This window comes from Mchenga conophoros, linkage group LG14, assembly GCF_057382185.1.
Source record: "Mchenga conophoros isolate Kocher_MC1m ecotype Shallow Benthic linkage group LG14, M_conophoros_male_GT1.1, whole genome shotgun sequence".
Taxonomy (NCBI): Eukaryota; Metazoa; Chordata; class Actinopteri; order Cichliformes; family Cichlidae; genus Mchenga; species Mchenga conophoros.
In genome coordinates this window covers 36665301-36679916 of record NC_140539.1, presented here as the reverse complement: position 1 = coordinate 36679916, position 14616 = coordinate 36665301, and the positions used below count along the sequence as shown (strand labels likewise).

Genomic DNA, 14616 nt, shown 5'->3' with positions numbered 1-14616 from the left:
ACAGGCTGTGAGATTATTTAAGCTTCAGTTCGAATTATTTTGCCATGAGAAGGAATCATCCAGGAAAACAAAGAAGATGGAGAAGATCAGAAACTAATTCACACATAAAGATGATTGTACAGTTACAAAACTGCATATTTTAAACTGAGTGACCTCAGAACATTTATGTAGATGTAGAAGAACGACGGTGACACAGGTAAGGTCTGACATACGCACAAGTTTGCATACTTTTTTGTCTTTACAAATTCACACTCAGTGAGTTTGAATGGGAGATTTTCAAGAAAGCTCCAAACCACAGGATAAGTCACACACACACACACACACACACACACACACACACACACACACACACACACACACACACACGTACAGCTGTCCTCAGAAACAGCAACTTTGAGACGCATCGGGTGACGGGTTCAGGAGACGTCAGAATAACATAATGAGTTGAACTCAAGTAAGTCTTCAGAAACTGCGTGCAAAACAGAAAATCCTCTGGAGGGATGGAAGCATGCGTGAGTGTGTGTGTGTGTGTGTGTGTGTGTGTGTGTGAACCAGCACTCCTCTGCAGTGATCTTCCTCTGCAGTGGAGGCTGTTATGTAACAAAGAAAAGGGAGGGAGGGAGGTCTCCACTGCAATACCGAGGAACTCAGTGAGCACACACACACACACACACACACACACACACACACGCACACACACACACACACACAGATTAAACCCATCATCACATACACACTCGCTCAGTCAGGCATCTTTCTGAACGCCTCGGTGCTTCTTTACGTCATGCACACACACCCACTCAACCCCATCCACACACACACGTTTTCATATCTTAGTGAGGACATCTCATTGCTCTCCCTAGCAACTTACCCCAACCCCTACCATCAAAAATGAATGCCTAATCCTAACCCTCAGCCTGAACCTGACCACAACCTAACTGTAACCCTGACAAAACCACATTTTGAGTCTCAAGGATACCTTCAAACTTGCGGGGACGGGAACTTTGTCCCCATAAGTGACTGTTGGTCCCCACAAGTATAGTAGCATGCCAAATGTTTTTTTGTCCTCACAAAGACATGTAAACATATACATGCACACACACAGAGTGTGGAGAACACAGTAATCAATCACCACCTAGTGTTGTGGTTAATCTCTGCTGTCTGTCACTTTCCTCTGTGAAGCCAGGATCCAGTTTGTGTTTCACACAGTGACAGAAAACGCCATGTGGAGTTTAATTATTCGACTGTAAGACGATGTTTCTTTCTTCAGTGTTAAATCATAGGGCAACAGTACAGAGCGCTACATAATTTCTGGACAATATCCATCTACTCATCCATCAATTTTCTTCCACATATAGTGATAGCAGGCCAAGGGGGCTATTCCAGTAACATTTTCCAGTTCCTTACCTTGACAATCCCTGTGATCCTGGAGCTGTGTTGATCTGCTGCTCTGTGACTCTACAGAGAAGCATTGGGGTAATTTGCTGTGTAGGCTGGGTGGTAAGCAAAGGCAGAGATCTGCAGTATCTTGACCTCCAGCTTCGGAGCCATTAGTTGAACAACAGTACTATTCCGATTTTCTGGCAACAGTTTTTCCTGGTTTCTTGCACCTGGGCCGTCACAGTATCAATAATGACATCATCACAAAACTTCACAGCTTTAAAAAGTTTATTTAAACATTTTATTAGCTTCTATTAGCTTTAGTTTTTATGAGTTTGGGGGCTCGTCCTGTGGTATTGGGGTGGAAGTTGGAGGTTTGGACGGTCCGAGGTTGTCGAACGGACAGGCACGAGCCAGTGGTCTGACGTGAGTGGGCATAAGCCGGCTTATACAAAGGTAAGGCACTACCTGTTGAATCTATTTCCAAAGTGTGCCAAATTGGACATGATAAAATTAAAGTCTACTCACTGAAATTACTGGTAGATGTCTGTTTTGATTTTACAGTTTTTTACAGACGCTAGGACACATGTCTCAATACTTAGGTCACGTTTGCAAAACTCCTCACACAGTGAGCACAACAGAAGTCTATGTGGGCTAAACTGAGGACCAGTTATCATTGTTTTGGCACAAAATGCATTCAATGACTACATCTCTCAAATTTCATGAATTATCTTCTCACTCAGACACAACAACTGCCAAAAATCTTTGTACGGACAGGACATTTTGCATGTGCTTACATACTGTTTTCAAAACTGTTAAACTTATGGCCAAAACAATAACACAATGCAAAACTTAAAAAGACAGCAAAATCCAACAGCAATATTTTATTGAAACATATTTTAAATCTAAAAATGCAGTTTAACCAGCCACAGCTGATTCTCATTGTAGATGAACATCTACACAGGTGTTACTCCTTCAATTTTTCAACTCCTTCAATTCTGGCAGCCAGAAGATTCTTTCCTAGGTGTATTGCCCTAGATGACATAAGATGTGATGTGGATGAGAACCTGTGGCCAAATGGAGAAGACCGAGTAGATTAGCATTACTATTGTATGTGTATCAGTGGATGGTGTGTATACAAATTCTTGTATTTTGGGATTACTTAGTGCAAAAAAACAAAAGTACATAAACAAATATTAACGAATTCTGCATGATGTCTGATTCATTCCAGTAACATATATTGAAATTATAAACAGAGATGTGTCCTTGTTTTACACAGGAAAACACTGTGTAATGCTACATGTTGTTAGTGTTTTTAGGTCATTGTTTTGTGGGTGACAAAGTGTGTTTGTCGGCTGTCAACCTTTGCTAGTGTTCTGGAAGAATGAGTTTATTTGACACCTGAATGAAGTGTTTTGGTAGTTGTAGTGCATTTTGAATGTGAAATGAACTGCTTTGCCAAGCTGACGGTCAGTTAGGAGGATTGTGTGAAGAGTTTTGCAAAAGTGACCTAAGTATTGAGACATGTGTCCTAGCGTCTGTAAAAAACTGTAATGAAAATCTCATGTGAACTGAAGCTGAAGTAATGATAATGAAACGTTGAAAGTGACAGTACTGAGTATTTAAAGCAGTTGGACTGCTGATTGATTCTTTAATAACTTGTTACGTGACAATTGCCTAATTACTATCTTAGATTATTAATTGATAACCCTCTTGTCCAAATTTGGTCACTTATGGCTCTCAAAAATAAAATGTTGGATGACATCCATCGTTTAAGTCGGTGTTTTTAAGATTCTTTCACTTGTGTACGACCTTTTTAACTTTTGTTCTGCTCAAATTGTTCCACTTGTTTTCCAAACACTTTGTGTCTTTTTGTTTGTTGAGTTTAGGTTTTATGGTCTTGTCTAGTTTCTCCTGCAATGCTTTTAGGTGTTTTCATTTGATAATTCACTAAAGTTACATTTATATTTTTCAGTTTTTCCTTTGTTATCCTGCACATGTCACTTAACAACTTTTTAAAACGCATCATTCATCACTTACAGCCTTTTCTAAATTCTCCTGTGTTGCTCCAATCCGATATCATTTTGTTTCACTTTCACACTCCTTTCTCTTCTCCGTCTTGTTGTCATTTCAGTTTTTCCGTCTCCTCCTCTGTGTCCTTGTCGTCGATGCGTCACACTCTGTCAGTCGTCCTTTTTCCACCACCTCAGCAGAACTGAGCCTCATTACTCTCCACGCTGCACCAGCACAGGAGGATATATGACTGGAGTGTGAAAGAGAAGTGTTTTGGGGTTTTTTACTGTAGGGAAAAAGGTATTTAGAGCTGGTTACATATTACAAAAATTACATACCATTAAACGTATATTGGCTATTTTATTATGTATTTATTATGTATTTAGTGCTTTAGGTTTAGGGTTTAAAAATCACTCTTACCTTTATTTTTTTAAAACTTGCTTAGGGATAGACAAAAAATAGCTTGGGTAGGTTTAAGCATTGAAAAAGAACTTGTTTAGGTTTCTCCCTGTATGACTCACCAAAGTGGATCATCTGCCTCCATCTCACTCAATCCCTGAGGACCCACATGATGTGAAAAAGCGAGTTTTTACAGGACTTTATGCAGTGCTGTAAAAAAGTACAGCCTCACTAAATACCAGCCAAATGCTGCAAATCCAGTGCACTTGATTAACAGATCATCAGGAAGTGTGAGCAGTTTGTTGGTCTGGAGGATTCAGGTGTGTTTACGCGGGGCTACAAGCTTCCCAGGAGCGGACGCCCCAGCAAATTCACCCTAGGGTTAGACCGTGCAATGCTCAGAGAATCTGCAAAAACCCAAGAGCTCCATCCCAGACTCTACAGGCCTCAGTCGGCATGTTAAATGTTAAAGTTAATGACAGTTCAATTAGAAAAAGACTGAACATGTGTAGCTTGTTTTATAAAGGCTGACAGGAGAAAGCCTCTTCACCCTTAAAAAGAAAAACAGCAACATGGGTCAGGTTTGCAAAGCTGCATCTGAACAAATCACAAGCCTTCTGAAGCAATGAGACCAAAGTGGAGATGTTTGGCCATGATGCACAGCACCACGTTTGGAGAAAACCAAACACAAACACCTCATACCAGCTGTCAGCACGGCGGTGGAGGCGTGAGGATTTAGACGTGTTTTGAAGCTACACGACCTGGAAAGCTTCTGGTCGTTGAGTTGACCCTGAACTCCTCTGTATATCAAAGTATTCCAGAATCAAACGTGAGGCCATCTGTCCAACACCTGAAGCTTAGCCAGCACTGGGCCACGTAACATGACAGCGCTCCAAGACAGCAGCAAGGTTGTCCAGTCAAAGTCCAGATCTCAGCCTGATTGAAATGCTGAGGTGGGAGCTGAAATCAGCTGTGCATAAACAAATGCCTGCAAATGTCAATGAACTGAAGCAACGCTGTCAAGAAGAGCGGGCCACAATCACACGAGAGACTGATAAAGTCGCACAGAAACAGATGAATCATGGGGTGTTCTTCACTTTAAATATGAATGCAGAGTCCTGTGAACTGTATACATCTTATTAAAATATATTACTTACAAAATCATGCTAACATGAAAAACACGTGACACTTCATGATCCCAAACAAATTTAATTCTCTTTTGTGATCGTTTTAAGACCAACAACAGATCGGCCTGCACGTGTCAGCTCACGGAGCGTGTCTGTTCAGATGCTGTTTGTTGGTTTTCTGCATGTTTGCCAGTCTTTACATCTGAGCACAGCCAGCAGGCCCGAGTTCACTCAGCTGAAACATTAATGAAAGTTTACAATTATGCAACAGCCAGGACTGAATCCAAAGTGGGGCCACTGGGAGCTTCAAACTGATTCTCACGCAGCTACACGGGCTGTTTCGCACTGAAAACTCTCCTCTATTAACATGAAGATGAAAGGGGGGCTTGGGAAGCTGGCAAACACTAATTACCACTTTTAATTAAAGGAGAAAGAAAAATAGGTGGGATCTAATTTCACAATCGGGAACAGCGGGGGAGGAAAGCTGCAGGCGGCCGTCACAGCGAGACAGATTTAAGCTCATTTCTGCTCCAGGCTCCGCCAAAGAACCGCATTTTGCATAATTGAGACACGGAGCGGCTTTAGAGGTATTGGAGGTATTAGGAAATAATGTTATAAATAAAAAATCCTTATTATTTAACAGTGAGACTCAAGCCTCACACTGTGCGCTGCTGCATGGTGGCGTTGTGTTTTTGGAGGTTTTCCAAATAGTTTTTCTTGTAAACAGGAATTATGATGTTACATGATATGGCTTCAGCAAGGTGGTGCAAACTGGCACTCATGAAAGTGTGCAGAGCGATCAGCAGCTCCTGCCTGCAGTGCACCAGTTATAACTGCCACTAAATTGTTTTAATAATAAAGAAAAGTTGATGCAATTAAAATAGATTTAATTAAAGTTTAGTCAGAGATGAAAAATGTCGACTCTCGGGGCGGACAGACAGAAACTATAGAAAATGAAAATAAAAGGAAGGATTTGCTGATCTCCAAAACCCAAGAGCATCTTAGAGAGGCAGTTTTTCAGAAGTATAGGCAGGCAGAGGTTATTACTCTGTCCCTACATCACTAAATCTTCTCCTCCTGCCTGGCAGCTCCATATTCAACATCCTTTGCCCAGTATATGCTCTATCCCTCCTCTGCACATGTTCAAACTCTCTCAGCCTCGCCTCTAACTTGGTCTCCAAACTGCTGAGCTGTCCCTCTGATGGACTCATTTCTAATCTTGTCCCACCTCCTCCAGCTTCACTTCCTCTGTTTTTGACAGTGCCACCACCTGAACCACAGCAGGTCTCACTACTATCATGCAAGCCTTCTCTTTCACGCTTGCTCCTGTCCTTTATCCCAAAACACCCCTGATGCTCATCTCCACCCACTCCACCCCGCCTGCGCTCTCTAGATGAGTACAGCTTCACCAATCTGCATAAAACTGGATTTAAAAATTGTGGACCAGTTTCAGAATGTATCTGTGAACATCATCATCTACAGGACATAATACGAGGTCAGCATTAAATGTTAAAATTACCTTTTACAAATAATTCCCACATTTGAGTTTTCTATACAGCACTGGTGATGTGAAATCAAACACTCGTGCTGTGGTTTTTCCTTACAGTAAAGCCAGTTTTTCCAGTTAAAGCACCACCAATCTGCCAGTGAAACATTTAGGACAGACTCACTGGATATCAGAAGTATAGTTTAACCCTGTGTTTCCCAACCTTTTGGAGCCACGGCACATATTTCACATTAGAAAAATCACACGGCACACCAACAAAAATGTCACAAAAATCATATTGAGAAGTTTTCCCTGTACACCAGGTATAGCAGAAATGGCTCAGTTTGTCCCCTGTATACCTTATTTGCTTTCTTCTGACCATGTCATGGTCCTGAGTCCGTGACTCAGTGATTTTGTGTTTGGTGTATTTATTGTTGTTGTTGTTATTATTATTTGTGGGCTGTTTTGGGATGGTTTGTGTTTTGGGGTTTTGGATGCTGGGTTTCTGCTCCCTCTGTTGGTCCCTGGTGTTAGTGTTCCCCTGTCTCATCAGGTTAATCAGGTCCAGCTGTGTCTCCCACCTGTGTGTGATTTCCCAGTGTCCCACTGTGTATATTAGTGTGTGTCTGCCACTGTTCCTCGTCGTGTCGTCTGTATTCATCCTCTGTGATCTCCTGGAAACTCTTTGTGAATCTACTGTGTGCTCTCCCTGTCGTCCTCCCCCCGTGTTCAGGTTTGTCGTTCTATAGTTTAGTTTTCCCACTTTAGTTTATCCTTAGTTCTGTTTTTCTATCCCCACTTTGTGTTCTGCATTTACAATAAACCACATCTTAGTAAGTGCTGCCTTTGAGTCCTCTTTTGCCCCAGTCGTGACAGACCACTACTCATGCCAGGGCCTTCATCTGGGTCGGAACTTTCTCCAGGCCCCAGGTCGGATTGACTACTTTCTTTTCAAATATTTATCTATTGCTATTATGCAATGCGTCGTCTCACACCATGACTATTAATTAACCATTAATTAATGTAATTTCTTCTTCGTCTTCTTCTGTTTTACTGGCAGTTGGCAACCCCTTTAATTAGAGCAGGTAGTTGTAAAAGGATATAATTGTTCTGCCCGTTACTCTGCCAATCGCTCAGAGTACCAATCAGGTGGAACCAGATAATCTCCCAAGGAACACCTGACCATTTCTCATGACACACCTATGTACCACGGCACGGTGGTTGGGAAATACTGGTTTAACCTCTCTACATCCACCAGGTCACCAGCATCACATCTCCGACGAGGGCTGAGTTTTGTTTTAGCATGGAATCTGTTTTCCTGATAATCAGCAGTCTGTCAGTGACCTTGTGACCTCACATTATAGCTGAGATCAAAATGCAGTGGTGTGGAGTCTCACCTTACAATGCTACAATTGAAACCTTTAAATACTTAAAAATAGAGCTGTTATTATTGTTCTGCCAATAAATACAGCTCTACAAATACAAAATATACGTTTCTGTTCTAGCGCCCCCTACAGTCTCTGGTTGTGCCTCAACATTGTGTAAACAACAGGTCAGTACATGCAGCAGCTTAAAAAAAAACAGACCAGGTTTTCAGTTTTTGTAGTTTTTATTTTTTTTTTAAGAGTTGTTTCAAAAAAATCCAAAATGACTGAGAAACAGATAAATTATGGCTCTGATACAGCGGGGAGCAAAGACTTCATTTGACCTTCATTTGGACTGTACCAAGTCTGAACCCGCCCCTCTGAACTGCTGCGAGGACAGAGTCACCTCCTACAGTAAAATGAAGAATTTTACCAAAGTACGTCAAAGTAATGACGTCACAGATGAGGACCACCAACCAGAAAAACATTAAAAAAGGTAATGAAACATTTTACTGAGATTTAAAGGATCACTTCAAGCACATATTCTGTGTTTGTACACCCGCAGACAGCACAGGTAGAGACGTTTAACATTTTCTGTTTTACTGGAGTTAAAGTGGACCTATTATGCATATCCTCATTTTACTTACTCTGTACACACAGTTTTTAGCTCTAACTAAATCTCTCCTCCGATTCATTTAGGTAGCAGCTTCAAAATAAGCTTTTGTTCCTTTTATTTATTGATTTTCATTCTGTTATTTCCTGTACTGTTTTAGTTCAGTTTAAAGCTCAGGACTGTTTTAAACGCTCAGTTTCAGACAGTATTTCTTTTTTTACTCTTGGCTCTGGATGACATCATAGAGAGTGGATGTTCCTAATATGGTTGTCTCAGACACAAAAGACGTTTTTTCCTTCTGTGAGAGGCAGAGGAAAGTTAGCTCAAAGGGAGGGTGACCTTTAAAGGTACTTTTGTAAAAACCCTAAAAAAAATTAACAAAAACTTTCACCACAAGGTGGCAGCATTTTCCAAACTCGTTTTAGTATGGGTGTGAATCCCCAACAGCTGACTTTTAACTAATCTAATGTTTCTACACCTATATTCTCTTTTAGTTGGTACACATAAATATGACAATAACATGAATTTTGAACAAATGCTGAGCTAAAAGCAGCTTGAATTAGATTTAAATGTTTCATGCTGCACCATCTTGTGGTTCAAAGTGGTATTGCATAAGCCTGCAGCACGGCTCTATTTAACCTTAAATTGATATCACTGCAGCACAACACACACCTGTCCTTGACATCACACCCTAAATGTTATTGACAGTTTGTTCATTTTGACAGGTTTTCAACTTGCCAGTCACAAAGTTTTACAAAACGAACCTTTAAAGCGAGGGGGGAGGGGCTGCACCGAGGCCCAGTATGACATAAAAAAAAGGATTATTCTGAACTGTGAATCAAGCTGCAGCAGTTGAAGTGAGCATATATATATATAGGTCCACTTTAAAACACACTTTTGCTTCAGAGTAACCACAGAACAGCTCAGCTCAGCGGTGGGGTTCAGACCAGGACACAAAGATACACGGTGGTGGTTAACACACTTCACACAGGCTTTGGATGTTTACTTCGGTGCCTTGCTTAATGACACTTCAGCAGCCACTGTCCAAATCTGTGCCCTCAAAAAGATCATTAACATGAGTTTATCATCCACGTTAAAGGGTTGGTCTTCCACTAGGACTGTGATTCTTTGTGAAAGGGTTTCATGTTTTCAAGCTTAAAAAACACTTTTGTTTATCACATGGCCAAAAAGAACAGGAGACGGGATTCTTTGCCGTCACGATTTACAGATCAGTCATGTTTACGTGCTTAATCGTCCCACAAAGGCTCACTTTAAGCCAGGAAAACCCCTGAATGCTATGTTAATACATCTGCCAATGCTGCAACTATCAGAAAATAACCTGCAACTATTTTGGTAATCGATTAACCGTGTGAGAGATTCAACCCATCACAGGTTCAGCGTTACATATTTTGGAGACAGGAAATGTCAGTATTTTTTGATATGTGCTAGTTAGTAAGGATGTTTTCTTGTCCTCTGATCACTAAAGTTTAGATAAAAAAAGATTGAAGTCAAAAATCACAACTTCTGAGCGTACAGGTTAGGAAACATATCCTCCGTGACAACTGTATCGTCACCTTTTTTAGAGAAAATCAATCGCTGCTGCTTTTGGACTTTTTTTGTTACATAGCAAACTTCTACAGATGTCAAACTGGGTAAGCGTGAAAAACATGCTTTCACCTTTTTCAATATTTGAGAAATTTACGGATTAACTGAAAAACAAAGAGAAGAATCAGCAGATTACAGCAAGCTGCATCCCTCAAATGTTGCCGTGGATCGTTGCCGTCACTCTGATAGAAAAGCAGTCCTGCATCTTTGAAACAGTTTAAGGCCAGAGGTACATTAACAGTACATAAAAACAATGAAATCATAGAGACGGTTTTGAATAAATGTTTTGGAAACGTCTGCTGCGTATTTACATTGCAAGTGTTCATTGTGTGAGCAAACAGTCGTGGCTGCTGATGGATGCTTTGGCTCTTGCAGGATCTGAACCTGAAACAGGAGTTTCTCCTTTGTTTTTAATTTTTTTTGCTAACAAGAAAAAATTTTGTTCCAAAACACTTACTCAAATATTCACATCTGAATCAAAAACAACTAATTTTCTATGGTCGATCAGCTAAAAACAATCAAATAAAAACTGAGTTTGTAAACAAAGGCAAAAACAGATTGTTGCTGTCATTTTTTTGTCATCTTGTAAAATATACACCTCGTATCGCGCAGTTGTCCAGGCAGGACGAAAACGACATCGTACCATCTCGCTTCTAAAAAATAGGATTAAGATATGATCTCCCGTATCGTACACAGGTGTCCTTCGTGACTGCACGTTTCAGCATCGCCACAACTCATTATTTTGTTTCTCTCTATCTTTAACGTACCGTATAAAAAAAGTTTGTTCACATGCACATTCTCTCCCTCAGCCTGAGGGTCGAGCCCGCAGACTGAAGCCCCAGAGCCGCAGATGGAGCCACTTCTCATGTTTGGTGATGGATAAACACAGAGTTTGATTTTCCTCTCGTACAGGATGTCAACAGCACAGAGGTCGAAGCAGGATTAGAGCTGACAAGATAACTTCAGGTTTAACTCTGAGTGATCAGTTAGGAAGCTCACAGAAACTTACGCAGAGCTCAGAGATCAGCATGTGCAAAACGGTCATCTACCGACCAATCCTCACCCCTGATCTCAGCCAGCATCTGCAGCTCGTTGTTTCCTGAGCAGTGTCAATAAGAAATGTGGATTCTTATGAGCAGCTGTTGCAGGAGCTTCCTTTTCTCTTTTTTGCTGTCGATTCATGTGACTTCTAAATCCGTCTTATTGCTCTATAAACCATAAAGGAGTTTTATTTTCTGCAGGTCTGCTAGGGCCCTGAGTGACGCAAAACCATCGTTCTTCACAGCTTCACTACCCCTAATGCTACCTGCACACTGGAAGTGATTTGCAGCGACATGACGTAAGCGGTGGATAACATTTCAGGACTTCAACCAATGGGAAGATGGCGGGACCCAAATATAAACTTGAGACCAAAGAATACCTGCGATCGGCATTTGGCCTGGTAGTAAATATGTTAGAGGGTTACTGAGACACCCGGAGACTCGTAGGTTCGCTTCCAGCGAGTATGCAGCTTTAGCGAGACAGCGAGTGTTTGCTGGTAAGTCTGCAGCTTCCACACGAATCATGGACCAGTGCCGTCGCATGAAGGCTTTCAGTGCAGCTCGTGTAGCTGCTTGTGATGAATTTTATCTAATGATCACTGCAAGCACTCGTCGGTTCCTCAATGCTAATGTTTCCCTAGCGACTGTTGGTCGCCAGTCAGTCTCTAGGCCTGTGTGACCGAGGCCTCACTTACATGTGGGACCCTCAAGTTTGGGTTCAGACACTGAGAGGTCGACTGACCTTTACAGTCGTGCAATCATATCTATATGAATATTTAAAGCCAGGGTTCACATCTTGAGATGATAAAACCTTCATGTGAGGCTAACAGGACTGCAGATGTTGGTGTACTGGAGGAGATCCAGCACCTGTAATGCCTCACAGCTGTAAGGGGACATAACGGGATAGCAGCAGTGCTAACAGCTGTCCAGATGTGCACCAGATGACATTGAGAAGGAGAAGGTTTTTGATTTCTACATTTCTTTCTCCTTGAAGTTTTTGATTGTACTTCATATTCTGCACTCTGCTCCTGATTTTGAACCCTACAGCTGTGAATGATTTCCTCTCAGCGTAAAATGAAAGCTTCCAGAGAAAAACGTGTCCAAACCGGGTCCATCGACGGCTCAGGGTCCACCAGTGTTTCCTCCTGATAATTAATAATCTCCTCTAACTCACAGCTCACACTGCAGACACGACAACGTACCACAAATCGTCTGCTCCGTGTCAGAAACTACAGAATTTAACGCTACAATCAACAGAAGTAATAACCCAACATCCCCCGCTGTGACACTCACAATCACGCGCTAAAAAAATAACAATAAAATGAAAATCAACAAATGCACTTTTAGAAGATGATGAAACGGGTACGGCCGTATCCGCCGATGCATCACAGGAAGTTAAAACACACAGACACACACACACTCAGTGGGCGCTGGTTGGCTGTTTGTGGTCCGGGGTGTTTACAGTTAGAAACAAACATCATTAAAAAAACAAAAACAGTCTTTGGGCTCTCGCTCCCATGCTGTGGTTGTTCATGCCGGCTGAGAGGGTGATGATGCCAGAAGTGACATCACTTCATTACAGTTAGGCCCCACCTTCCTGTCTGAGTCCAGTGGAGTGTCGAAGAAGGAGATGTTACCTTTTGCCATCCCTGTGAGTGTGGAGTTGGGGGTGGGGGATAAGGGAGGTCAAGCTTGGGGTCAAAGGTGACGGGGTGAAGGAGGAGGTAAAAACAGAAAAACAAGGAAGGAGAGAAAGAGTGAAGGCGTTCAAACGGTTGGACAAACCCAGCCAGCAGCCATCGCCGCCTTCACAGGAGGGATGACAGACACACAGAGACAGAAGGGAGGAGCCAAAGGAGAGCTAGCGGTTGTTCTTGGCCGCCTCCTTCGCCGCCAGAATGAGAGGAGTCAGACTGGAGAGCGGCTTCGCCATCTTCAGAAACTGATGCTGAGGGAGGAAGTGAGGGGCGGGGAGGAGGAGGGGACAGAGGGAGGGGAAGAGAGAAACAGAGAAAGACTTCAGTTCACTGCACAGAACATTCACCACAGGCCTGCAGCGCTGAGCAGGATCTGCAGGCTTAGCGAGACAAGTTCAGGTGTGACCCTGGGCGTGCAGCAGGACAGGTGGATCACATCACCACGCAGAGTTATGCTGCAGCTGTAACTGCTCTGGAGCAGATGGTGTTTGAGATCAACGGGTGCAAAATCACTGCCTAAAGACCAATCAGATACCTGGAGGAGCCCTCAGGAGTTTTTGTCTTTCATTTAGCATCAATGAGAGAAAACAGATTCTTTGGTTCAACTTTATCCCTTTATTCCATTTGATTGTTCTGTAAGTATTAACATATGTACTTAACCCTAAAACAGGGATTACATATGTTGAGTAACCTGCTCGAAATCTGTTTTTAGTTGTTCTTTACTTCATTCACTGCTATCAGAAACCTGCAGGACACTTTGAAAGTCATTCTCCTCACAGTGCCGACTGTCACTGATGTCACTGCTGTCAAACTGCATCACAGATCCAGGCAGAGGAAATTCATTAATACTGACGTACATTTTAAACATGGTGCATTTTCTTAAACTGTTAAATAGAAATACTAAAATTATACAGGCTGTTTGGCTATTGAGCATCTTGAGACATTATGGGAAAGTTTGACACCATCAAAAATGGCAAACTTACCATATAGACCAGTACTAGTAGATTACTGGCACATGAAGTCCAGTATAAATACAGACACGGGTGCTTCGGACATAAAGTCACAGCAGCTGTTTCTTTTGCATGCTAACTATTTTCATCTACAGTGAGTCCCTTTAAATCAGTTTAATGCCTTTAACGCAAATACAGCACCGTCCCTGTCATCATCCGTCTTTACTTTACAGTCTAAAGCACCTCGAGGCAACTGTTGTTGTGACTTGATGGTATATAAATAAAACTGAACTGAACCTTTTTATTATGAGCAAACCTGAGTAACTGTGGAAGTCCTCTTATTTAATTGTCTCTCTCTCACTCAAATGTCTTCAAACTTGTGAGGACCAGGCTTTTAGTCCCCAAAAGTTTGGTGAATTTCCAATTTCTGGTCCCCACAAACATATGAATGCCCGCTCACACACACCTGAAACAACCTTTTAACTTTTATTTCAGACAACGAGACCTGTAACTGCACACACACACTCAGAGGATCCATTAAATTGAATTACATCTTCAACAGAGCTCCTCCTGAAACACTACAAAGACCTGCGAGATCTGACTCATCGCAGTTACACAACTCACGTTGCTCCTCACTCACACCTCCACCTCGTCTCCACACCCACTCAAACTGTCTGTCTGTGAGGCTCGGGCCTCCTCTGAAGGAGGTGAAGTGCTCAGCGTCAAGTCTAAATGGATGTTTTATGCCAAATTACAGATGAATCTGTCAGATATCTAACTTCGAGATAAGCGACGCCTGAAGGAGGAAAGCAATGCCAGTCAAATACAAAACTGCAGATCTGAATATTACTCTGATATTCAAAAGAAAACCCTCAACTTTCTATTAACTTTACATACACAAACTGGGAAAATAATAATAATAAATGTTACTTTATAGATTAA

The 14616-nt window shown here is 41.9% G+C and overlaps 1 protein-coding gene across 4 annotated transcripts in view; it reads right to left on the bottom strand.

The window, feature by feature from the left end:
- Nucleotides 1-7995: 7995 nt before the first annotated feature.
- Nucleotides 7996-14616, bottom strand: part of pak1 (p21 protein (Cdc42/Rac)-activated kinase 1) — a 78304-nt gene continuing 71683 nt past the window's right edge. For all 4 annotated transcript variants that reach the window (XM_085244260.1, XM_085244264.1, XM_085244263.1 and 1 more), the window contains one exon: nt 7996-12975. In XM_085244260.1, the coding sequence (XP_085100386.1) occupies nt 12889-12975 (87 nt within the window). In that variant the 3' untranslated portion in view covers nt 7996-12888. The remainder of the gene's footprint in view (nt 12976-14616) is intronic.